This window comes from Amblyraja radiata, chromosome 1, assembly GCF_010909765.2.
Source record: "Amblyraja radiata isolate CabotCenter1 chromosome 1, sAmbRad1.1.pri, whole genome shotgun sequence".
In the NCBI taxonomy this organism is placed as follows: Eukaryota; Metazoa; Chordata; class Chondrichthyes; order Rajiformes; family Rajidae; genus Amblyraja; species Amblyraja radiata.
Window position 1 is genome coordinate 10829850 of NC_045956.1, and position 26415 is coordinate 10856264.

Here is a 26415-nt window from a genome sequence, read left to right on the forward strand (position 1 = left end):
CTGGTTGCAAACTACTTTTCTTTATGTGATTAAATGTTCTGAATCACTTGGAAACAGTTCATTGTGAAATCCAGCCCTAATCACTTAGGTTTTGCCTTCATTTGTATCTCTCTCCCGAGTCATTGTCACAAAATGAGCTAGACCATTTTTAATATCTACATCACACCAAGTTTAGAAAAAAAAAGAATTTCCTAATGTGTTCTTTCTGTAATTATTCATTGTGGGTTTTGCAAAATTTGTTTTGAATGAATGAGAGTAGAATGTATGAAATTGTTTTAGAACCAATGAACCAATTTGGTCTTTGTTCATCTACAATAGGGGCATTGACCTTAAATTGTCCTTTTTTATATCATGTACTCTCATGAAGGTAGTCTTCATTCAGGTTCAGTAAAATGCTCATTTCTGTCTTTATTACTTCTATTGTTAACTATTCCCATGTTTTCTTGTCTTACCTTTTGAAATGTTCATTTTGTGCAGAAATCTGCCACCTGTATCCAATCATTGTTGCCTTAACCTCCAGTACATTTTGTTCTCCTGACTCTCACCCATATCTTTTCCAGTATTCCCAAATTATCTTCTTATTAACTTCTGCATCTCTGTCTCTGTTATGGCTAGTCTTCTCTTATGTTGGTGTCCATTTTTTTGCACATCTGTAATTCATTTTAGATTATTTTTGTATATTGAAGGTGCTTTACAAATGTTGTTTATTGTTGTATCCTTTTTGAGGTAGATTGATTAAATATGAAGAGAGTTTTGACTGCATTAGTGATCTGTCTGTTTTCTAATGAGTAATAGATTTGTCTGGCCATGATCCACTTGAGGGGAACCTAAATTCATGAAAGAAGGGAGAGTGATATATTAATACCACTGATCTAACCCAATCACCTCTGTGTAGAAAGGAACTGCAGATGCTGATTTGCACCAAAGATAGATACAAAATGCTGGAGTAACTTAGCATATCCACAGGGAAGGAATGGGAAAGAGGAAATTAATTTCTTCAAAGTAGGCGTACGTTGAGGAGATTTTACAGTGGAGTTGGGACAAGGAGAACTTGGCCCGAAACGTCACTCAATCCTTCTATCCAGAGATGCTGCCTGAGCTACTCCAGTATTTTGTGTCTATCTTTGGTTTAACCCAATCACCTACTTGATAATTGGAGCACTAACCTGTGCAGACTCTCAACCCAACACCATAGACATTATAAAGAAGTCCAAGTAAAACTTGTGTTTAAGTGGCTGGAAAAGAAAGAATCGGGTGGAGGATTATATGTTTTTGAAATGGTTGCTTGTTGCCTGCTACACAACCTTGGTTGTGAGAACTCAGCCATTGCCTCAGGCAGGAGGAAGACCTGCAACATATAGAGAGTCATGCAGCTCGGATACAGGCCCACCAGCCCAACTTATCCATGCTGACCATGATGCCTATCTATGCTAGTCCCATATGTCTGTCTGTGACCCTTATCCCTCTCAACCCTTCCTATCCATGTACCAGTCCTAATGTCTTTTAAAATGTACCTACCTCAACCAGTGGATAGTCTTACCTGGTTGCATTGGGCTGATCTGAAAGTGTCTGGCACCAGTCATGTTCAGTGACAATATTACCACTTCATCACAAAGTCATGACAGACTAACCAAATGCACTTAATTGGAAACTGCACATATTTCCTACGTGCTGATGGACAATACCACCTTGTTTCTTGCTGCCTGGAGCATTGCTGGCCAACTTGCCTCGAAACACATTCATTTTTTTCTCCACGTTAAAACATGACATTTAAACAATGCTTCACAAAACAATCATGCCCTGTGTATGGTCTCCAGTTCTATATAAATACAAAAGCAATTGAACCTTTATCAGTAACTGATAATATGCATCTGCTTATCCTTCTGAAGCAGGTCTGCAAGAAACATCACTTGCAGTAGATGCATGTAGTTGTTGAAGGAGATCTTCGGGGAGGGAAATACTTCAATTGTGCACAAAAACCACCTGAATGATAGTTCATATCAAATGCACATAGATTGATTAAAGGCTAAATGTACCCACACCATTGCACCATATAGTATTCCATCCATCCACGATGTTCCATGTACACCAGTTGCACATTTTATCGAAGTGGACAGTCTGAAATTAACATAATATTTTAACCATTTCACTCCAAGGGAACTTACTAATTACACAGTCATGAATACTCGCTTCTCTTGAGCATTCTTGGTACCTGCTTTCCAGGTATCTTTGCAGGGACTGGATCTTGCACATATTAACTTTCATCTAGAGCACAATTGGTAGGTGCCAACCTATTGGTATTTAGGTCTTTTCGTTATTGGCTGGACTTTTTTTCCTCTAATTCAGCATTGTTATTGTTCAAGTTCATTATGTTGGATCAATGTCGGTGGTGTTTCTATGGTTTTAACTTTAAGCCCATTTTTATTCCTGTTGGACTAATCATTTTAGCAGAGAACCAATACAGTAACCTAAGTAAGGCATGCACAATATTTAAAAATCACTTTCATACTCTTATTTTCAAGGTCATGTTTCAGAAGCAAGTTCACAAAAAGGTTAAAGTTGATGTGTTGTAAGACAATATATTAAACAAATGTTCCCTCCACTGTTCTTATTTTGAATTTGCATTTCTCATGATGCAGAACCTGCTGGTCTTCAGAACTATTATTTATCCGTTTAAATGAAAGCACATTTGGGACATGTGTATGCTTTGTTAAATGCAGATGACGGGAACTTCCTGACAGCTTTGATGTTCCAAATCTTTCAGCTTGTTTTGTTAGCTACATCTTACTGAGATTTCTGCAGTTCATTGTTTTCATTGGGGATTTTAGGGCTTCAGATATGAAACAATGGGGAAGCTCTAATTATTTAGATTTAGTTTAAGATTTTCAATTTATCTAGGGAGCTTTATTTTTACATTGTGAGCTTATGATGGTGACGTACTTCATTTTTAATAGTCTTAAAAATTGCAAATACATTTCAGGTTAGTCTTGAGATATAAGAAACTGCAGATGCTGGAATCTTGAGCAAAACACAAATGCTGGTGAAACCCTGTGGGTCAGACAGCATTGGTGAATGTAAATGGACAGATGAAGGGTCTTGAACCAAAATATCATCTGTTGATTTCCTTCCACAGATAGTATCTTGACCACAGTTTATTTTTTGCTTGTTTATTTTTCTTGTCTGAATAAATTTGGATCCTTTTGGAATGTTTGTGATTTATTTATAATAACTGCATCTAGTTTACAGTGATTGAATCATTTGTACATCTGTATAGTTGTGAAAGCCTCTTTTGTGTTTTGTTGAAGACTTGCGTGTTGGCTTCAAATTTCTTTCAGAAACTATTCATATCACTGACTGTTTCACCTTCAATTAAATTGCAGTAAAATGCTTAAAATGTGAAAATATGATTTATTTGGAATAACTAAGTATTCAGAGTAACAAAAAAAAACTTCCACTATGTATAGCAAATCTACCTTGAGTAATTTGAATTAGGCAATGTTTTGCTTTCTCGTGCTCCATAGCTGCCTTTTCTACTAGATATATGTGTATTTATTTAAAATCTTAACGGTGATTGTTATTTTGCAGGAGTTTACTGCAGTGCTCAGTGTGGCAAGAGTGGATGTTATCTCTTTGTTATGTCAGCCCGAAGAATTCAGAAGAGCAAAAACTAACTGAGATGGTGTATGCTATCTTCCGCATATTGCTTTATCATGCAGTAAAGTACGAGTGGGGTGGCTGGCGTGTCTGGGTGGATACACTCTCAATTACGCATTCAAAGGTGAGAGTCAATAAAAATCTCTGAGTAATATATGCATAACCACAATGTAATTATGTCCAGTTAGCGTCCAGTATACATCATTACTAGTGAATTTATTAAAAAAGCAAACATTAAGCAGTAGACTTTAAATTTCAAGCTATGAATACATCAATTTCAGGAGGAATTACATGATCAAAAATCGTTATTATATATAGTGCCCTCCATAATGTTTGGGACAAAGATCCTCCTTTATTTATTTGCCTACGTATGCCATAATTTGAGATTTGTAATAGAAAAAAATCACATGTGGTTAAAGTGCACATTGTTAGATTTTAATAAAGGCCATTTTTATACATTTTTGTTTCACCATGTAGAAATCACATCAGTGTTTATACATAGTCACCCTATTTCAGGGCAGAATAATGTTTGGGACACAGCTATGTCATGTAAATGAATGTAGTCATGTTTAGTATTTTGTTGCATATCCTTTGCATGCAATGACTGCTTGAAGTCTGCGATTCATGGACATCACCAGTTGCTGGGTGTCTTCTCTGGTGATGCTCTGCCAGGCCTGTATTGCAGCTATCTTTAGCTTATGCTTGTTTTGGGGGCTAGTTCCCTTCAGTATTATCTTCAGCATATAAAAGGCATGCTCAATTGGGTTCAGATCGGGTGATTGACCTTTTGTTAGCTTTGAAAAACTCCTTAGTTGCTTTAGCAGTATGTTTGGGATTATTGTCTTGCTGCAGAACGAACTGCCGGCCAATGAGTTTTGAGGCATTTGTTTGAACTTGAACGGATAGGATGTGTCTATACACTTCAGAATTCATTATGTTACAACCATCAGCAGTTGTATCATCAATGAAGATAAGTGAGCCAGTACCTTCAGCAGCCATACATGCCCAGGCCATAACACCCCCAACACCGTGTTCACAGATGAGGTGATATGCTCTGGTCTATATCACTCTGATATAAGTTAGTCTTCGAAGGTAGACTAAAATGCTGGAGAAACTCAGCGGGTGAGGCAGCATCCATGGAGCGAAGGCATAGGTGACGTTTCGGGTCGAGACCCTTCTTCAGACTAATGAGGTGGAGGTGGGGGGGGGGGGGGGCGAGAACTAGAAGCTCTCCCACAGCCTGTTGTCTCCGCCTCTTCCTTTCCTCTTCCCGGCCCCTCCACATCAGTCTGAAGAAGGGTCTCGACCCGAAACGTCACCTATTCCTTCGCTCCATAGATGCTGCCTCACCCGCTGAGTTTCTCCAGCATTTTTGTCTACCTTCGATTTGTTCAGCATCTGCAGTTCTTTCTTAAACAATGTTAATCTTCGTCTCATCTGTCCACAAGACCTTTTTCCAGAACTGTGGTCGCTCTTTTAAGTATTTTTTGGCAAACTGTAACCTGGCCATCCTATTTTTGCTGCTAACCCATGGTTTGCATCTTGCAGTGTAGCCTCTGTATTTCTGTTCATGAGGTCTTCTGCAGACAGTGGTCATTGACAAATCCATATCTGACTCCTGAAGAGTGTTTCTGATCTGTCGGACAGGTGTTTGGGGATTTTTCTTTATTATAGAGAGAATTCTTCTGTCATCAGCTGTGGAGGTCTTCCTTGGCCTGCCAGTCCCTTTGTGATTAGTAAGCTCACCAGTGTTCTCTTTCTTCTTAATGATGTTCCAAATAGTTGATTTTGGTAAGCCTAAGGTTTGGTTGATTTCTCTAACACTTTTATTCTTGTTTCTCAGTCTCATAATGGTTTTTTTTACTTTCATTGGCACCTTTGGTCCTCATGTTGATAAACAGCAATAAAAGTTTCCAAAGGTAATGGAAAGACTGGAGGAAAGACTAGGTGCTGAGAGCTCTCTTATACCTGCATTAAGGAGGCATTTAAATACACCTGAGCAATTACAAAAGCCTGTGAAGCCATGTGTCACAAACATTATGGTGCCCTGAAATGGGGGGACTATGTATAAACACAGCTGTTTATACATTTCCGCATGGTGAAACCAAAATATATAAAAATGGCCTTTAATAAAATCTGACAATGTGCCCTTTAACCATAAGTGATTTTTTTTCTATTACAAATCTCAAATTGTGGAGTACAGAGGCAAATAAATAAATGATGGGTCTTTGTCCCAAACATTATGGAGGGCACTGTATAATCATTCTAATTAGGCTTACTCTAATGAATGTTGTTTAGTTACATAGGTTTTCAAGGAAGTTCATGGTAAAGTACTGTTTGATTGCTTTTAATTTCTAAGCCACAAGGAGGCATACATGATCTTTGTAGTGTGCAATTTCACAATGAAAATGTGAAGCAGCAATACGAATCAGACAATAGGATTGTATTGTGGTCTATGTTTTGCTGGGTTGGTCAGAATGGAATAGCTGCCACTTTCTTTTTTGTTTGTAAAGATTAGAAAGCTTGTGACTCAGCAGTAGTGAGTGCTTTTTCTGCCAATGCGCTGTGCTCCTGTGCTTTTTTTGTATTTCAGTGGCAGACCTCAATCTTACTAACATTTCCTAGATTTATGCTGACGAAACAGGTTTAATTTGTGTGTATATTATAACTTAATTTTTCAATTATAGTAACAATTATTTTAAAAAAATTAAGTTCAAATGTTAATGCAGAAGTACATGCTTTTAAAAAAATAAACAAATTTAAATCAGGTATGCTAAATTAGGTATTATGAAGTGATTTTTTTTACACCGACTTAATTTGCAAATGCAGACAATTTGATCTAGTATTCTATGTAGCGTCATTTTATTGAAGGATTTAGAGGGATTTGGGTGTCTGAATCAGTGCGCTACTCCATAATTTTATCAGCTATGCAATTATGCTTGTTTTTTCAATGAAGTGTATTCCAAGTTTCAACCCAACTCGAGAAAGATGCTGCCATAACATAAGGGCGATTTAATAATGCTTGACTCCCTGGCCAGAATTTGCAAACAGCATACTTACAACCAAAATTGTCGCTGGTCAGCAATGCAAAATGCACCTCCATAGTCATCAATGGATTTTCCAGATCAAGCGCTATCATTTGAGAATTCAGTGCGCATAGAAAGAATGTAAAGTCAATGTTCTTTAGATTACTATTCACCCTCTCTTTGCCCTTAACATACAGTGCCCTCCATAATGTTTGGGACAAAGACCCATCATTTATTTATTTGCCTCTGTACTCCACAATTTGAGATTTGTAGTATAAATAATCACATGGTTAAAGTGCACATTGTCATATTTTATTAAAGGGTATTTTTATACATTTTGGTTTCACCATGTAGAAATTATAGCTGTGTTTATACATAGTTCCCCCCCCATTTCAGGGCACAAGCATGTTTGGGACACATGGCTTCACAGGTGTTTGTAATTGCTCGGGTGTGTTTAAATGCCTCCTTAATGCAGGTATAAGATAACTCTCAGCACCTAGTCTTTCCTCCAGTCTTTCCATCATCTTTGGAAATTTTATTGCTGTTTATCAACATGAGGACCAAAGTTGTGCCAATGAAAGACAAAGGACCCATTATGAGACTGAGAAACAAGAAAAAAAACTGTAAGAGAAATCAGCCAAATCTTAGGCTTGCCTAAATCAACTGTTTGGAACATCATTAAGAAGAAAGAGAGCACGAGTGAGCTTACTAATCGCAAAGGAACTGGCAGGCCAAGGAAGACCACCACAGCTGATGACAGAAGAATTCTCACTATAATAAAGAAAAATCCCCAAACATCTGTCCGACAGATCAGAAACACTCTTCAGGAGTCAGGTGTGGATTTGTCAGTGCCTACTGTTCGCAGAAGACTTCATGAACATAAATACAGAGGCTACACTGCAAGATGCAAACCACTGGTTAGCTGCAAAAATAGGATGGCCAGGTTACAGTTTGCCAAGAAGTACTTAAAAGAGCAACCATAGTTCTGGAAAAAGGTGTTGTGGACAGAAGATAAACTTATATCAGAGTGATGGCAAGAGCAAAGTATGGAGGAGAGAAGGAACTGCTCAAGATCCAAAGCATACCACCTCATCTGTGAAACACGTTGGTGGGGGTGTTACGGCCTGGGCATGTATGGCTGCTGAAGGTACTGGCTCACTTATCTTCATTGATGATACAACTGCTGATGGTAGTAGCATAATGAATTCTGAAGTATATGGACACATCATATCTGCTCAAGTTCAAACACATGCCTCAAAACTCATTGGCCGGCAGTTCATTCTACCGCAAGACAATAATCCCAAACATACTGCTAAAGCAACAAAGGAGTTTTTCAAAGCTAAAAAATTGTCAATTTTTGAGTGGCCAAGTCAATCACCCGATCTGAACCCAATTGAGCATGCCTTTTATATGCTGGAGAAATCTGAAGGGGACTATCCCCCAAAACAAGCATAAGCTAAAGATGGCTGCAATACAGGCCTGGCTGAGCATCACCAGAGAAGACACCCAGCAACTGGTGATGCCCATGAATCGCAGACTTCAAGCAGTCATTACATGCAAAGGATATGCAGCAAAATACTAAACATGACTACTTTCATTTACATGACATTGCTGTGTCCCAAACATTATGGAGCCCCGAAATGAGGGGGCTATGTATAAACACTGCTGTAATTTCTACATGGTGAAATAAAAATGTATAAAAATGGAATATATTAAAATCTGACAATGTGCACTTTAACCACATGTGATTTTCTCTATTACAAATCTCAAATTATGCAGTACGTAGGCAAATAAATAAATGATGGGTATTTGTCCCAAACATTCTGGAAGGCACTGTGAGAGGATGTTGATGTGGGATGTTGATGAGATGTGCGGCACATACAACTATAAAAGGATTGCATTTAACAGACACACAGGGTATTTTTTATATGCCGTGTGCAGATTGGTTGTTGTTGGGTTCATAAGTTATGAATTGCTATGGAATTGTGATACAATGGTATTATGTGGTGGTTGATTTAATACTGGTTGACAAATATACATGTTATTAAATATTTCATTGCATATAATACTGATAAGGGATATTCAGCTTTTTGTTAGTCATGGATCAGCTTCCAGACTTCAAATCAGCTGAAAGATTATTCTTTATGTTTGTGCTATCTGTCAAAGGAGCCAGGTTACATTGTAAACTGCACGGTTCACAGCATAGTAGTGGTTCTGGTTTAAAATATTTCTGTATAGTAAAACAAAGGTTTTCATGATTAACTATTAAGACAAGTTTGTGTTAACATTTGCTTAGATTGATTAGATGGTTGAACAGACTTGAACAGATTGAGTAGATGTAGTTAGAAATTTCTCGTTGGAGGAAGAGTGGCAACTTGAACTGGTTGGACCAAATGTCCTGAACAACGTGTGTAGTAATTGTATGATTCTTAAGCTTGTGGCGGCGCCTGGTGGCAACCCAAGGGCACAATGAACCATCGGCTCTAGAGGGCGGCATCTAGGTGTGGGAGGCGCTAGTCACGGAGTCGGTACCTGAGTTGGTATTTAAGACCGGGCAACGCCCGTGACCCTGGAGCAGTAGGGAGCTGTATTGGAGAGAATAAACAAGTCTAGTGCACGCAAACCGTGTCCGATTTGCTTTTGGGTGGACTCCTTCACGTCCCACCACACTGGTAACCTCGACACCCAGGAGTGTAATCCTGGAAGGGAAATTAGAAAAGAAAATGCATTCTGCTGTTGCCGCCGAAACGAGGCCGGACAGCTACTCTCCTTGCGCTCTACTGCGCCCACCGCGCTGGTCAGCAACCTCATAGCGACATTGGACAATGTCTACACCCAGGTACTGACTGAGTTTCTGGACATTGCCACCCCCCAATTTCGTCTCGGCCAGCCTGAGGCCCAGTTTCATGCACCATATTCTGACATCGGGTCCACCGCTCCATGCCCGCAGGCTCGCTCCTGACAAGCTCCTCATAGCAAAGGCGGAGTTTCGGAGTATGGAGGCCATGGGCATCGTTCGACGCTCCAACAGCCCATGGGCCTCCCTGCTGCACATGGTGCCGAAGGTGTCCGGCGGCTGGAGGACGTGCGGAGTGCAGGCCACCAAATTTTATTCATACCATTTCAAGCAGAGTGCAGGCCACCAAATTAATTTCATACCATTTCAAGCAGAGTGCAGGCCACCAAATTCATGTCATATCATTTCAAGCAGAGTGCAGGCCACCAAATTAATGTCATACCATTTCAAGCAGAATGCAGGCCACCAAATTCATTTCATACCATTTCAAGCAGAGTGCAGGCCAACAAATTAATGTCATACCATTTCAAGCAGAGTGCAGGCCTTCAAATTCATGTCATACCATTTCAAGCACAGTGCAGGCCACCAAATTAATGTCATACCATTTCTAGCAGAGTGCAGGCCACCAAATTCATGTCATACCATTTCAAGCAGAGTTCAGGCCACCAATTTCAAATGCAACGTCATACCATTTCAAGCAGAGTGCAGGCCACCAAATTCAAATGCAATTTCATACCATTTCAAGCACAGTGCAGGCCACCAAATTCAAATGCAATTTAATACCATTTGGGCTTTATACTCCTGGCCCCCCAGAAGGGGCGTTACCTTCATCATGGTGATTGACAGGCGAGAAAACCAATCAGCTGATCTCAAGATTTTTAAAACACTCATAACATTTTTAATTTTCATCGATCGGAAAAATCCTCGGGGCTGCCTCAGCGGAGGAGGACTGTGAGTAAGATGGCCAAAAATCATAGCGATATATGGTAGCGTTTTATCTAAAATCGATATACAGCGCAGACAGGAAGTGGTCAAGATGAGACTTTTAATTATATAGATGATATGTTGAATAGGGAAGCTACGATTTGTCTAATAGTATATATTTAACAAACCCTGAAAAGAAAATCACATGGCATTATGTGACATGCTTCAGCACCTGTTGTGAAGAGTAAAACATTTCTGTTTTTCTTCCTGATCCTAACACCACATGATGCTAAACAAAGAAAGTGAATTTCAGATTGTCCTTTTGTCTAAAGGAGTCGCTGTCAAAATGGAACCTGATAAGACATCTAGACTAACAAAAGTGCAAGTCTGAATCAACTTGCTGCCCTTCTGATTCTTATAGTTGATGGCTAATTTGGCATTTAGTTATGCCATCATTTTATTTGCCAAGGATTGATTTTGGGGTGAATGTGCATTGAAAATTGGAAAGAAGCACTAAATGGAGACTTGAATTACACTATAAAGAGGCTGGTAATCATTCACACTGTCTTTATTTTGTAATAATTCAAAACAATTTTCATAATCCCCAAAATATTTCACTCATTTTTATGGAAAATATTGCTAATGCATAAATAAACTTGTTTTTAAAAATCTCATGGTCTATTAAAAATGAATACATTTGTAATTTATGGGTTACCAAAATAAGATTTTCCTTGATGTATTTTAAGAATTTTTTAACTTTAATGTTTGTTTGCTGTATGGCTATCAGCCCTCCATATTAACTTTTCAATATCAAGAGTTGTTATAACAGTGTTTTTTAGTTTGGAGATGCAGCGCAGAAACAGACCCAACAGCATACCGAATGCGTGCCGATCAGCAATCCCTGTACACTAGCACTATGCTACACATAGTTTTTGGCGTGTGGGAGGAACCTGGAGCACCCGGGGAAAACCTGCATGGTCAAAGGAAGAACGTACAAACTCCATACAGACAGCACCCGTGGTCAGGATCGAACTCTGGTCTCTGGTGCTGTAAGGTAGCAACTCCATCGTTATGCCAATAGGAGCAGTGGAGACTATTCAGTCCATCAAGTCAGTTTAGTTTTAATATTCCAGATAGTTTTGTGAGTTAGCCTAAGCCCATTCAGAACTAAAATGATCCAAATGTAACATGTTGCAGATGCTGGAAATATCAAGTAATACATAGATACAGAGAAAATAGGTGCAGAGTACAACATTTGCAGAATAACAAATGTTGGAAATAGCATGTTTGGCAGCATTTGTGGAAATTAAATCTGATTAATGTTTCATATAGATGACCTTTCATCAGACTTGTTTTAAAAAAAAAAAAGTCAGAAATGAAATCAATTTCATATTGTAGCAAAAAGGAGGGGGAGATGGATGTAACAAAAATAATTGGACAGATTTGGAGAGATTGAACAATGATGATCGGTTGAAAGAGAGTGGTAAAATTATGACTGGAGGGGTTACTTTTAAGAAGAGACAAATTGAAATATCAGAAAATAAAGCAATATAGGAAGCATGAAATGTAAGAATAGAACGGTTATTGTTTGAAATCGTTGAATTTGATGTTGACAGATTTCCTGACGCTGCCAGCCTTTTGTTTTTACTTGAGAACTGTGAGTCTTAACACTTAAATGGACCAGTGAGTATTGCTTTGATATACCACCAGTACTGGGTGGATTCTGCAATGTATTTGTTTCCAGCCCTAATTTTCTGAAAAGATGATATCTGACAAATATTGGTTCGTAATCACACAGAATTTTGCAAATGCCTATTTGATGCAAGTAAAAAGGATTGGTGGATGATCTAGTGAGCAGTGCACTTCAGAACTGAAGGAAACAGTTGCTCAGCCTTTTATCCGTTGAATAAAATGAAAAGAGAGATGACAGCATTAAATGTTGGTTTGTGTTAAAGAGATGTATTAAATTGAATTGGCACAAAACATGCTATTTTCAAGAAAGGAAGATGGGAACACCATTTTAAAACACAGAACGATGCGAAAGAAACCATTTAATACTTTGTCTCTGCTCTGCCGTTCAGATCATAATTGATCTTGTCTGTCAAATCCACTTTCCTCATCTGATCCCCGTATTGTGTCGGAACTCTTCTTCAGATCTGAAAAGTTGTCTGTTCATACCCTCCACAGAAGCTGCCTGACATGCTGAATTCCTCCAACGCTCTTCTTTTGCTCAATATTTCAGCATCTACAGCCTATTGTGTTTCTGATCTCCATATCTTTAGACTCCCCCAAGAGTCCAAAATACACATTTTTTGTGAGTTCAGTGAAAAATCTTGACTGTTCTTGAGCATGTATGGTTGTATATACCTTTAATATTATCAGAGCACATAGAAACATAGAAAATAGGTGCAGGAGTAGGCCATTTGACCCTTCGAGCCTGCACCGCCATTCAATATGATCATGGCTGATCATCCAACTCAGTATTCTGTACCTGCCTTCTCTCCATACCCCCTGATCCCTTTAGCCACAAGGGCCATATCTAACTCCCTCTTAAATATAGCCAATGAACTGGCCTCAACTACCTTCTGTGGCAGAGAATTCCACAGACTCACCACTCTCTGTGTGAAAAATGTTTTTCTCATCTCCGTCCTAAAAGACTTCCCCCTTATCCTTAAACTGTGACCCCTTGTTCTGGACTTCCCCAACATTGGGAACAATCTTCCTGCATCTAGCCTGTCCAACCCCTTAAGAATTTTGTACGTTTCTATAAGATCCCCCCTCAATCTTCTAAATTCTAGCGAGTACAAGCCGAGTCTATCCAGTCTTTCTTCATATGAAACTCCTGCCATCCCAGGAATCAGTCTGGTGATCCTTCTCTATGGCAAGAATGTATTTCCTCAGATTAGGAGACCAAAACTGTACACAATACTCCAGGTGTGGTCTCACCAAGGCCCTATACAACTGCAGCAGAACCTCCCTGCTCCTATACTCAAATCCTTTTGCTGTGAATGCTAACATACCATTCGCTTTCTTCACTGCCTGCTGCACCTGCATGCCTACTTTCAATGACTGGTGTACCATGACACCCAGGTCTCGTTGCATCTCCCCTTTTCCTAATCGGCCACCATTCAGATAATAGTCTACTTTCCTGTTCTTGCCACCAAAGTGGATAACCTCACATTTATCCACATTATACTGCATCTGCCATGCATTTACCCACTAACCCAACCTATCAAAGTCACCTTGCAGCCTCCTAGCATCCTCCTCACAGCTAACACTGCCCCAGCTTTGTGTCATTCGCAAACTTGGAGATGTTGCATTCAATTCCCTCGTCCAAATCATTAATATATATTGTAAATAGCTGGGTTCCCAGCACTGAGCCTTGCGGTACCCCACTAGTCACTGCCCGCCATTCTGAAAAGGATCCGTTTACTCCTACTCTTTGCTTCCTGTCTGCCAGCCATCCACATCAATACTGAACACCCAATACCGTGTGCTTTAAGTTTGCATACTAATCTCTTATGTGGGACCTTGTCGAAAGCCTTCTGAAAGTCCAGAACACATCCACTGGTTCTCCCTTATCCACTCTACTAGTTACATCTTCGAAAAATTCTATAAGATTCGTCAGACATGATTTACCTTTCATAAATCCATGCTGACTTTGTCCAATGATTTCACCACTTTCCAAATGTGCTGCTACCCCATCTTTAATAACTGACTCTAGCATTTCCCCCCACTCCCGATGTTACACTAACTGGTCTGTAATTCCCTGTTTTCTCTCTCCCTCCCTTGTTAAAAAGTGGGGTTACATTAGCTACCCTCCAATCCTCAGGAACTACTCCAGAATTTTGAAAAATTATCACTAATGCATCCACTATTTCTGGGGCTACTTCCTTAAGTACTCTGGGATGCAGCCTATCTGGCCCTGGGGATTTATCGGCCTTTAATCCATTCAATTTACCTAACACCACTTCCCGACTAACCTGGATTTCACTCAGTTCCTCCATCTCATTTGACCCCCGGTCCCCTGCTATTTCCGGCAGTTTATTTATGTCTTCCTTTGTGAAGACAGAATCAAAGTAGTTATTCAATTGGTCTGCCATGTCCTTGTTCTCCATTCACCTGTTACTGATTGCAAGGGACCTACATTTGTTTTAACTAATCTTTTTCTCTTCACATATCTATAAAATCTTTTGCAGTCAGTTTTTATGTTCCCTGCCAGTTTTCTTTCATAATCTATTTTCCCTTTCCCAATTAAGCCCTTTGTCCTCCTCTGCTGGACTCTGAATTTCTCCCAGTCCTCTGGTAGGCTGCTTTTTCTGGCTAACTTGTATGCTTCATCTTTTGTTTTGATATCATCCCTGATTTCCCTTGTTATCCATGGATGCACTACCTTCCCTGATTTATTCTTTTGCCAAACTGGGATGAACAATTGTTGTAGTTCATCCATGCAGTCTTTAAATGCCTTCCATTGCATATCCGCCGTCAACCCTTTAAGAATAAATTGCCAATCTATCTTGGCCAATTCACGTCTCATACCTTCAAAGTTACCTTTCTTTAAGCACAGCTGAAGTGTTCCTTCATAGAATACCAGAAATTTATAGGAACCCCGTGTCCTTCACAGCTGGATAGAGTTATTCAAAATATCCAGTCTATTCCTGTTATCAATCTATTTGGACTGCCAGATTTTGGATTATAGTTTTTGTGGCTTCAAACACACTAAGTGCACTTTTAGGTACTTGTTTAGTGTGATGAATGTTTATGCTTCTATCTTTTCAGGTAGTGAGTTCCCGACCATGAGTACATGCTTGGTGCAATGACTTCTACTAATCCTCTCCTCCAATCCTTCTGCCATTACCTTAAAAGAATGGTTATTGACCTCTTTCACAAGGAAGATTGTTTCTTCCTATCACGTGTTTATGCCTTTCATAATTTTATGCACCTCAATTAAATTCTTATTCAACCTTTGATCCTTAAGTAAACGGTCCGATAGACATTTTTTTCATACTAACAAAATGTTTCCAGTTCTGTTAAAACTTGCATGATTATAACTTTACATCTCCTCTCGTGCTATCACTTGATTCTTGTAATGTATTGACCAGCATTCTGAACATTATGATCTAGCTAAGACTGCACAGTTTCAATGTGAACTCTGCTTTTAAACTTTCTGCCTGCATGTTGCCCTTATCATTCTATTTACCTTTCTGCTTCGAAAAGCATTCCAATACTCCTCTCTTTCCCTGCACCTTTGAGCATCCTGGCATATTTTAAATTCTCCTGCCACATTTACACTTCTTAAGTATATTATCTCACAGGTCCCACTTGATGCACTCGATGGAATTGGAACAAATGCACAGGTGTGGATTCTCTTGAATATAGAAAGTGATTTTTTTTTTGTTTGGATTGTGAAGGGAATTAATAGGACAGATGGTCAGAAACTTTTGCTATTCCAGTACATGGCAAGTAAGAAAATCAGAGCCAGGTATTCAGGATATATGAGATAATACACAGTGGTAGAAGTGCAAATATCTCTCGTATAAATTAGTTAAGAACTTGTGAAACATATAATTTTAATAATAGAGATTAATGATTATACTAGCTAAGAATGTTGAGTGAAATAGAGTCTGGGTAAGTGGATGGAATTAACATTGAAACATTAATATTGAGGAGCAGGAGTGGACTATTCCGTCTGTTGAACCTGCACGAACATGATCAATGTTGATCATCCAAATTCAGTATCCTGTTCCTGTTTCCTCCCTATATTCTGTGACCCCCCCTTGAATATATTAATTATTTGGCTTCAATTACTTCATGTGATAGATCATTTCACATGTTCACCATGCCAGTTGAATACATTTCTCTTTATCTCAATCCTACATAGTTAATCCCATATCTTTAGACTGCAACATGTATTCAAGCATTCACATGTGCCATGGTGAATGCTTTTCCTACCTCATGCTTCCTCATCCGTCTAGTCCTGTTAAAACATTGTAGATTTCTGAGCCTTTGTCTCATTCTTCTAAATTCAAATAAATATAAATCTAATCCAGTCACAACATTAGTCCGGTCGTTCTATACATCGGTCTTGTAAAACTGCTGCACTCTCTATCAGGTAAGACCAACATTCCACAATTAGTGATTAACCTAGTGGCATTTCTGGAATTGCATGTAGGCCAGACTTGGAAACGTTATAAGTTCCTTAACATAGGAGCAGAATCAGACATTCAGCTCTACCATTCGATCATGGCTGACCTATTTTCCCCTCTGAACCCCATTCCCCAGCCTTCTCCCTGTAACCTTTAACACCCAACTCCTTACTAATCAAGAACCTATCAATCTCTGTTTTAAAAATACCCAATAACTTGGCCTCCATCGCCGTCTGTGGCAATGAATCCCACAGATCCCCCCCCTTCCCCTTTATCCTTCTATACTCCTGCGGTTAGAGGCACAGAGCCATCAAACGCTCCTCATACGTTAACCTAATCATCCCCAGGCTCTCCAATACCAGCACATCCTTCGTCAGACATGGAGCCCAAAACTGCTCACAATATTCCAACTGTTAGTCTGACCAGCACCTTATAAACTCTACTCACTCTATACTCATGACTGTGTAGCTGGACATAGTGCGAATTCCATTTTCAAGTTTGCTGACGACACCATCATTGAGGAACGAATTATAGATGGTGATGAGTCAGAGTATAGAAGTGAGATTGACCGACTGACCATATGTGACAGCACAACAACCTGGCTCCCAATATCAGCAAAACAAAGAACTGATTGTGGACTTTGGAAGAGGAAGGTTGAGGACCCACATCCTGTTTACATCAAAAGGCAATGGTGGAGAGAGTCAAAAACTTCAAATTCCTGGGCGTGCATATTTTCGACGATCTTTCCTGGACTCTGCACACTGATGCAATCATAAAGAAAGAGCATCAGCGCCTCTACTTCCTGAGAAGATTACGGAGAATTGGTATTGCAAAGAGGATTCTCTTGAATTTCTCCAGGTGCACAGTAGAGAGCATACTGACTGGCTGCATCGTGGCTTGGTTTGGCAACTTGAACGTTCAGGAGCGGAAAAGACTGCATAAAGTTGTAAACGTTGCCCAAGCCATCACCGGCACCGACCTCCCCACCATTGAAGGGATCTATCGTAGTCGCTGCCTCAAAAAGGCAGCCAACATCATCAAATACCTACACCATCCTGGCCACACACATCTCACCACTGCCATCGAGAAGAAGGTACAGGAGCCTGAGAACTGTAACGTCCAGATTCAGGAACAGCTTCTTCCCTACAGCCATCAGGCTATTAAACACTACAACCTCATAAGCTATGAACTAAATAGACTTATTTATTATTATTATTATTATTCCACTGTTATTGGGTTTTTTCCCCTGAGTTTTTGTTATATTATTTACTAGACCAAGGGGTCCCGTCCCCTCAACGCGTGGGGGGGGGGGGGCATGCGGCACACACACGAACCACATCCATACACACACACACTAACTACATCCCGCACACACACGCTAACTGCCCCCTTGATATTATATTGCCATTGTGACATCATCAGCTCGCTTCAGCTCGTTAGATTTTAAAATATCTCGGATTGGTGAACAATTTTAGTAAAAAACTCAGTAAATAATGAATCAAATTTTCAGATGAGGCGATTTTTGAGACCATGAGGTAAACCTCTACCGGAATATGTAAAAAATTTCACCATTAGCGCGTGGGGTTTTCGAGGAGATGTGAATCAAAGAAAAAGAGAATCAAACAAACGGCACAAACAAGTACATAAACATCCAAGATCAGTTTCATAATAATATAAATTACGATTACATATTCTGTTGTGCTGCAGCAAGTAAGAATTTCATTGTTCTATCTGGAACATATGACAATAAAACACTCTTGACTCTTGATTTTTACTTTTGTATTCCAAATTGTGGGGAAATTGGGGAGGGATAGGGGAAGAAACAGCTTGTGCAATGTCCTTTGAAATATTTGTTAATTTGGCATAAAAATGTGCTGAGAAAAATGGCCCTGTGCTTTGCTTCAACTGCTTGATTATTTAAAAAAAATCAAGCAATTACAAGTATAATTAACAGGAAAGGACTTATTTTAAACATATGATCTAGCTGACCGTTGGGACTAATCATATTTCTGATAAGGTTATTTCCTTCATCTGCAGTGTATCTTGTTTGAAAATGTTGTTTGGTTTGGTTACCAACTTAATGTAACTAAACCGTTTCAGTGATACAATTACTTAGTTTGTGCTTTCTTTTACTTCTGCTACGTTTCTGATCGAAAAGACTAAACCCTGAAAGAAGACTGGTCAAATAATTTGGAACGTTTTCAATGTTAAACATGAAGATCTGTGAATTTTCTTTCAATAGCCAAAGAAACATAATTGCAATTTTATTGTACAGTTTGATAGATTTCCTGCCACTTTTGGAGCAGCTAAGCTGTTTGTCACTGTATTCTATTCCTCCCACAGCTACATCACACTCATTAATGCATGGTGGCTCTCTTGACATTTCTGCACTATCCCCCTTTTCTATACAATTTCCCGCAGTCAGCATGTAAAGATTTTGAAAAATAGTGTGTTATCCTGTTGCTTCTCTAGCAGCACCCTGTTGCTTCTCTAGCAGCACCTTTGGATGTGATAGTGTAATTACTATTTAACATTTTAAATTGTATTTTCAACATTGGGACCTTGCATGATGTAATACCTTTGTAAACCTTAATATTAGGACAATTAACCTGAATGGACAATGCACTAAAGTCACTAATAATTAAAAGCTTTAATATTAAAATCTAAATTTAAAACATTTGTCAGAATGACATTAGAACTTAAGAAATATAATTGGAAAATACGCATATTGACCATACTTGGCTTTTAGTATTCATTTGCAAAATACTTTTCAAAGATCATTAAATTATTTGATAAAGTGAATATAAAAACTGTTTCCTGCTGTGGAGGAGACTGAGAACAAGGAGTCCTAATCATTTAATTAAAGCCGTAACATTCAGGAATGAAATATGAAAGAAGTACTTCACAGCTTAACGTTAATGTATAGATTAGCATTGATGGGGGGAGGGGATCTCTGCCTGTCGATTTTTATAAGCAGTTTTGTTTGGAAACTCTTCACCTCATCTCACCCTGACACTATTTAAGTCTCAGAAGGTGTTGCTGCCACTGAAGATCAGGTTGTTTCTTTCAGAAAGTTCCCACTGCGGAACCATGGAAAAGTCACTGGTGAGCACAGGTGGTTTGCAGCTGATTGGAAAACCTTGCTAGTTACATCACACAATACAATGTTATATTTGAACTGCAGATCAAATGATTTTATATTTCCTAAATCATGTTAGTGCATGACATTCATCCAGGAATTAAACAGCACATTTTTATAATAGTTTACAAAGCACGAAATAAGGATTTGAACATATCCAAGATGAATTTGCAATTACATTATCATAATTTTTATTTTTAAATATTTAATGATGAGATGTATTTGAAGCGTTCAGTGCACACATATTACATTTTCTTGGCCAAGGAAGGTTTAAGACCTGAAGAAGGGTTTCAACCCAAAACATCACCCATTCCTTCTCTCCAGAGATGCTGTCTGTCTCGCTGAGTTACTCCAGCATTTTTTGTCTATCTTTGGTTTAAAGCAGCATGTGCAGTTCCTTCCTACACAAGCAATAGGTGGCTACAGGTAAGGGGGTGGTGATTGGTAGATGGGTGGATCATGCGACAAAGGCTAAAGCTGAAGAGAAGACAAATGAGTGTCAGATAAGGAAAGAAGAGGAGTGAAATGCAAAACCACAAGGAGGGATATAGATGGAAGGGGACGCAGAGGGGAAAGACCAGGAGATGATAGAAAACTACGGGCCTTGGGGATTGGAAATGAGCGTGCAGAGGAGAGGAAAGGAGCAGAGTGCCTAGAGCAGTGGGAGATGGAGGGAGAAAATTGCTTGCATCATGGTAGGGTAGAGAGGAAGGATAGGGGATTATTAGTTGAAATGAGATCATTCAGTGTGCATACCATTGGGTTGTAAGCTATCCAGGTGGAATATGACATGGTGTTCTTTCTGTTTATGTGTGGTCTCACTCTGGCTATGGAGGAGGCCAAGGCGTAGAATGGTTGGTATGGGTATGGGAAGGGGAAGGGGAAGGGTGAGTTAAAAAGATTTGCGGACGGGAGATCAGGCAAGCCTTGATGAACAGAGGGCAAGTGTTTGGCAAAATGTTTGCCTAGTCTCAGCTTGGTCTCGTATTTGTAAATGAAGCCACACCGAGGTTGGAATAAGTGCACAGAAAGTGTCTGGGGATGGAGCGGGTTGGATCCCACCAGTCTCCACATCTAGCGCATCAGTTTTTGACATTTCTGCTTGCTTCAGTACGATCCCACGGCCAGGCATATCTTCCTGTCTCCAGCTCTTTTAGCTTTCTACAGAGGCCACTCACTCCACATCCCCTTGGTTCGCTCATCCTTTCCCACCAAACCCGTCCCCACCCCTGGTACTTTCCCCTGCTACCATAAGAGATGTAACACATGTTCCTACACCTCTTCTGTCACGACTGTCCAGGGACCATAGCAACCCTTTCAGGTGTGACAGAGGTTCACTTGCACCTCTTCCAACCTCTATTATATTTGGCGCTCCCGAGTAATGTTGGGTAGACTAGGCGACACTTTTGCCAAACACTCTCAAGACTTATTTTAAAAACCAAAACCTATTTGATAAGTAAGTATTTGAAGTCAAGTGATGTTGAATGTTAGGACTCGTAGAGTACCAGACATTTTATGTTGTTAGTGTGGTAATTTATTTTGCTTGTACATTTACAAATCACTGCTGCGCAACAAGTTATGGATTAGCAATCAATGTATGGTTGGGTGAAGATTAATGACTGCCCATGTAGCTGGCTAATTTGGAACAATATCTGCCAATTAATTATCATCTGTTTAATTGTAAACCCTCCAGGAAAATGAGGGGGAAATACAAACAAGTTAAATATTTGTTCCATAGACTCAATTGTTATTGATGGGTAACTTACATGGGGACTGTTTAGATTCATTAAGTATAAACTCATTGCCCATGCTGAAAATATTCTGCTTTTGTCATGGTCATTTTTGATTTTCTTTACTTATGCATTGTTGTTGATGTGAAGAAATAGTTGTCTGAACTAGTTACTTGTTTGTTTTAATAAAATATTGTTTTAATCAGCCTGATTACTATTGTAAGGAATTAAAAAAAAAAAAAGTAACAATCTGATTCTGGAAGAGGAGGATGCAAACCTATTTTAAATGACGCTAATTTGGAAATTCAAGATTCAAGAGAGTTTATTGTCATGTGTCCCAGATAGGACAACAAAATTCTTGCTTTGCTTCTGCACAACAGAATATAGTAGGCATAAATAAATACAGAACAGATCAGTGTATCCATTAAGCATATAAAGTGCAATAGGCTATTAAAGCAGATTTTTGTTTGAGTTGAGTTTAATAGTCTGATGGCTGTGGGGAAGCAGCTGTTCCTGAACCTGGATGTTGCAGATTTCAGGCTCCTGTACCTTCTACCTGAAGGCAGCAGAGAGAAGAGTGTGTGGCCAGGATGGTGTGGGTCCTTGATGATGCTGCCAGCCTTTTTGAGGCAGCGACTGTGGTAGATCCCCTCGATGGTAGGGAGGTCAGAGCCGATGATGGACTGGGCAGTATTTACAACTTTTTGCAGTCTTTTCCGCTCCTGGGCGCACAAGTTGCCGAACCAAGCCACGATGCAACCGGTCAGGATGCTCTCTACTGTGCACCTGTAGAAGTTCGAGAGAATCCTCCTTGACATACCGACTCTCCGTAATCTTCTCAGGAAGTAGAGGCGCTGATGTGCTTTCTTTATATGTGTTCTCGGACCAGGAGAAATCTTCGGAAATATGCACAGGAACTTGAAGCTCTTGACCCTTTCCACCGTCGACCCGTTCATATAATCAACGGGTCAATCGGTCAATCTCACTTCTATACTCTGACGTCCCCATTAGTGAAACGTGCCACAACAGTGGTGTCGTCGGCGAACTTGATGATGGAGTTTGCACTATGACGGGCTACGCAGTCATGAGTATAGTGTGAGTACAGCAGGGGGCTGAGCACGCAGCCTTGAGGTGCTCCCGTGCTGATTGTTATCGAGACTGACACATTTCCACCAATACGAACAGACTGGTCTGTGAATGAGGAAGTCGAGGATCCAATTGCAGAGGGATGCGCAGAGACCCAGTTCTGAGAGCTTGGTAACCAGCTTGGAGGGGATGATTGTGTTAAATTACGAGCTGTAGTCAATGAATAACAACCTGACATATGAGTTTTTGTTGTCCAAGTGGTCCAGAGTGGAGTGGAGAGCCAGCGAGATCACATCCACTGTTGATCTGTTGTGGCGGTAAGTGAACTGCAGTGGGTCCAGGTTTTTGTCGCGGTATGAGTTGATTTGCGCCATGATCAGCCTCTCGAAGGACTTCATCACCACAGACGTTAGTGCCACTGGTCGAAAGTCATTGAGGCATGTCACCTTGCTCTTCTTGGGCACCAGTATTATTGATGCCGTTTTAAAGCAGGTGGGAACCTCAGACCTCAGAAGTGAGACGTTGAAAATGTGCCCTAAAAACTCCAGCCTGTTGATCCACACAGGTTTTCAGAACACGACAGGGTATACCATCAGGTCCAGGCGCTTTTCGAGGGTTCACGCCTCTGAAGGATTTTCTGACGTCGACCTCTGTGACTGTGACCGAAATACCATCACAGCGAATGAGGGCTCGCAAAGGCACATCAGTATTCTCCCTGTCAAAGCGTGCGTAGAACGTGTTGAGCTCGTCAGGGAGTGATACTTCGCTGACATTTGAGCTGCCTCCTGATTTCGCCTTGTAGGAAGTGATGGCATTCAAGCCCGCCACAGTTGCCGAACATCCGTCTCATCCTCCAGTTTGGAGCAGAAGTCCCTTTTGGCCTTTTTGATGGCCTTACCAAGGTTGTATCTGGACTTCTTGTAGGCCACTGTATCATTGGACGCGAATGCCCAGTGTCTGGTCTTCAGAAGAGTGCGGATCTCATAGTTCATCAGAGGCTTCTGATTGGGAAACACTCGGAAGGTTTTTGTTGAGATGCAGTCCTCCACACATTTCTTTATGAAGTCTGCAACGACTGTGGCTTATTCGTTCAGGTCCGTTGCCGAGTCCCTGAACATTGCCCAGTCTGCAGATTCCAAACAGTCCTGGAGTTGTTCCTCTGCCCCCCCCGACCAGCTCTGTACTGTCCTCATCTCAGGGAGTGCGCTCTTCAATTGCTGCCTGTAGGCGGGAAGAAGCAGCACCGTGGTATGGTCGGATTTACCAAAGTGAGGGCGAGGGATAGAACGATAGGCATCCTTAATGGTGGTGTAGCAGTGGTCGAGGGTGTATGGTCCTCTGGTGCTGCAGGAGACATCTTGGTGGAAGTTAGGGAGTGATTTCTTAAGGTTGGCTTTGTTAAAATCCCCGGCTATGGTGGCAAATGCCTCTGGGTAAGCCGTCTGGTGCTTATTGACCACGGCGTGCAGCTCCCACAGTGCCAGATGGACATCAGCCTGGGGAGGGATGTAGACCGCGGTCAGGATGATGGAGGTGAATTCCCTTGGTTGGTAGTAGGGATGGCACTTCACAGCCATGTGTTCCTCGTCTGAGCACCACGCAGAGTTGACCATTAGGCAGACGTCCCCTCCTCTCCCTTTCCCAGATGCCAGTGCATGGTCCATACGATGGATAGAGAAACCATCAGGCTAGACTGCTGAGTCTGGGGAGTTGGGTGTGAGCCATGTCTCTGTGAAACAGAACGCAGAGCATTCTCTCAGCTCCTTTTGACAAAGCAGCCTTGCTCTTAAGTCCTCCACTTTGTTCTCTAGTGACTGTACGTTGGCCAGTAGGATTGTAGGGAGAGGGGGGGGTCGAAGTCCCCTGCGCTTCAGTCTGACTTGAGGTCCTGCCCGTCGGCCACTTTTCTGGACACAATGGAGGCCTCCCCGTAGTTTCCAGCTACTGTACTTACTGTACCTGCTGTTTCTGCAAACCTGCGCTGGAACGGGGATTCACTCACAGTCGGCAGCTCCGTTATGAATTTCCAATTGAAAGTTGTATATACATTTTCAATTAAATACGCTTTCCAATTGAAAGTTGTATATACATTGTATGCATGTTTAACATTTGAAAATGTCAGTGTTTGGTATTTCTAACTCGTAATCGAAAATTTTCTGTTATGATATTTTATGAATAACTTTCAGTCTTCGAAGGTGAACCGCACTTTAAGTATTACAATTCGAGTGGTGCAGTTAGTAACACAGTGTAGTTAAGAATGGAGTTCCAGTATTTAGACTCAACAGTGCTAATTTCCAAGTCTGTATGTTGTGTCTTGCAGTGAGACTTGAGTACGAGTATTTCCTGCTCTACTCAACTTTTAGGTGGTTAAAAACAGACGAGCTTTAGCAAGATGAAAACACTATTCTGTCAAGTAGACTTCATCTTTCTTTGTATTTGTTTAATTCCATTTGGGTCATAGTATATAGCTCCAGTAATTCGGAATCCAAATGCTTTTTCGGTAGTAGATCCACATGATAACAAGTGTGTGTACTTAATATATATATATATATTTTTTGTCAGCTGTATTATTCAAAATAAATCATAGTAACTTGTTATTGTAATATGTCTGAGGGTGGGCCACTGATTTATTTATTTCTGCTGAGGGGCCCTGATTTTTCTCTGCATTCTTGTACCCTTTTAAAATATGAATTCACTGTCATATTTGCAATCAGTATCAGCAGTTTTTAATTTCTGCTGTTGCTGATTGTATAATTCAGTTACATACATTAGGCGTGAATTTATTGAAAGCTTGTAATGACTTGTTGTTCCAAGGGGTGGTGCTGTGAAATATCTGTTCATTATTGAACACTTTGGGCTTTACTGCTGTTCAAGTTGAGTTTATTGTCTTTTGGACAAGTACAATGAGGTGCAAATACAATGAAAAGCTAGCTTTGAGCAGCATCGCAGGCACGGAGACTAAGACAAGGCACAGGATATAAATTATCCATAAATTGTACATAGAATTGGACTAGACAATGAAAAGAAAAAGACTGGAAATAAAACTTTTATGTAAAATGAAATATTTGTGTAAAAAAAAAAAGAGGAATGTCCATGGTAGTGTAAAAGGGGTCCGTAGTGTTCCATTGCTGAGGTAGGATTAGGATTGTTCAGGTCGGCTCAACTAAATAATGGTTGAAGGAAAGTGGCTGTTCCTGGCGATGTGGAAACTCAGGCTCCTGCCTAATGGTAGCATTGAAAAAGAGGGCATGGCCCAAATTGTAGGGATGATAGATGCTGCCTTCTTGAGGCAACACTTTTCAATATTGGGAAGGGTTGTGCCTGTGATGGGCTAGGTGTATCGACCACACTCTGATTTTGCATTCCTGTGCATTGGAATTATTGCACTTGGTCATGATGCAACCGATCAGGATGCATTCTACAGTACATCTGACATCTGTAGAAGTTTGTTAGAGTAATAGAGTTTGTTAGGGGGTTTTTTAAATCTTGGGATTCCATAGATCAAATGAAATTTACTCTTCAGTTAAAATACTTTTTGATTTAAAAAAATATTTTTCAATCAGAAGGGAAATTTCTATTTATCAAAATGTGTTTAATAAAATTTAAATGAAATTGCGACATTCAAATTTAAGTAACACAGTTAATTGTCAGCTATGTTGTCAATCATTGTTTACTTTAATTACTTCATAAAAAGAGATTTTACTCATAAGCTGGGCTTAGACCTGATAGTGTATTTCTTTTCCCCAAACTGAATTTGGATTTCGACTTTCCTTTGGACTTTACATATACAGCGCTAAAACAGGGCCTTGAGCCCAGCAATCACCCCATTCGATAACTCAATCCTACACACTGGAGACAATTTCTAATTTTTATCGAAGCCAATTAACCTACAAACCTGTACGTCTTTGGAGTA

The 26415-nt window shown here is 40.2% G+C and overlaps 1 protein-coding gene across 1 annotated transcript in view; it reads left to right on the forward strand.

Moving 5' to 3' along the window:
• The window catches only part of lrba (LPS responsive beige-like anchor protein), a 672999-nt gene that overhangs the window by 90300 nt on the left and 556284 nt on the right, over window positions 1–26415 (forward strand). Inside the window, exon 21 of the mRNA XM_033017677.1 lies at window positions 3586–3778. Within this exon, the coding sequence (XP_032873568.1) occupies window positions 3586–3778 (193 nt within the window). The remainder of the gene's footprint in view (window positions 1–3585; window positions 3779–26415) is intronic.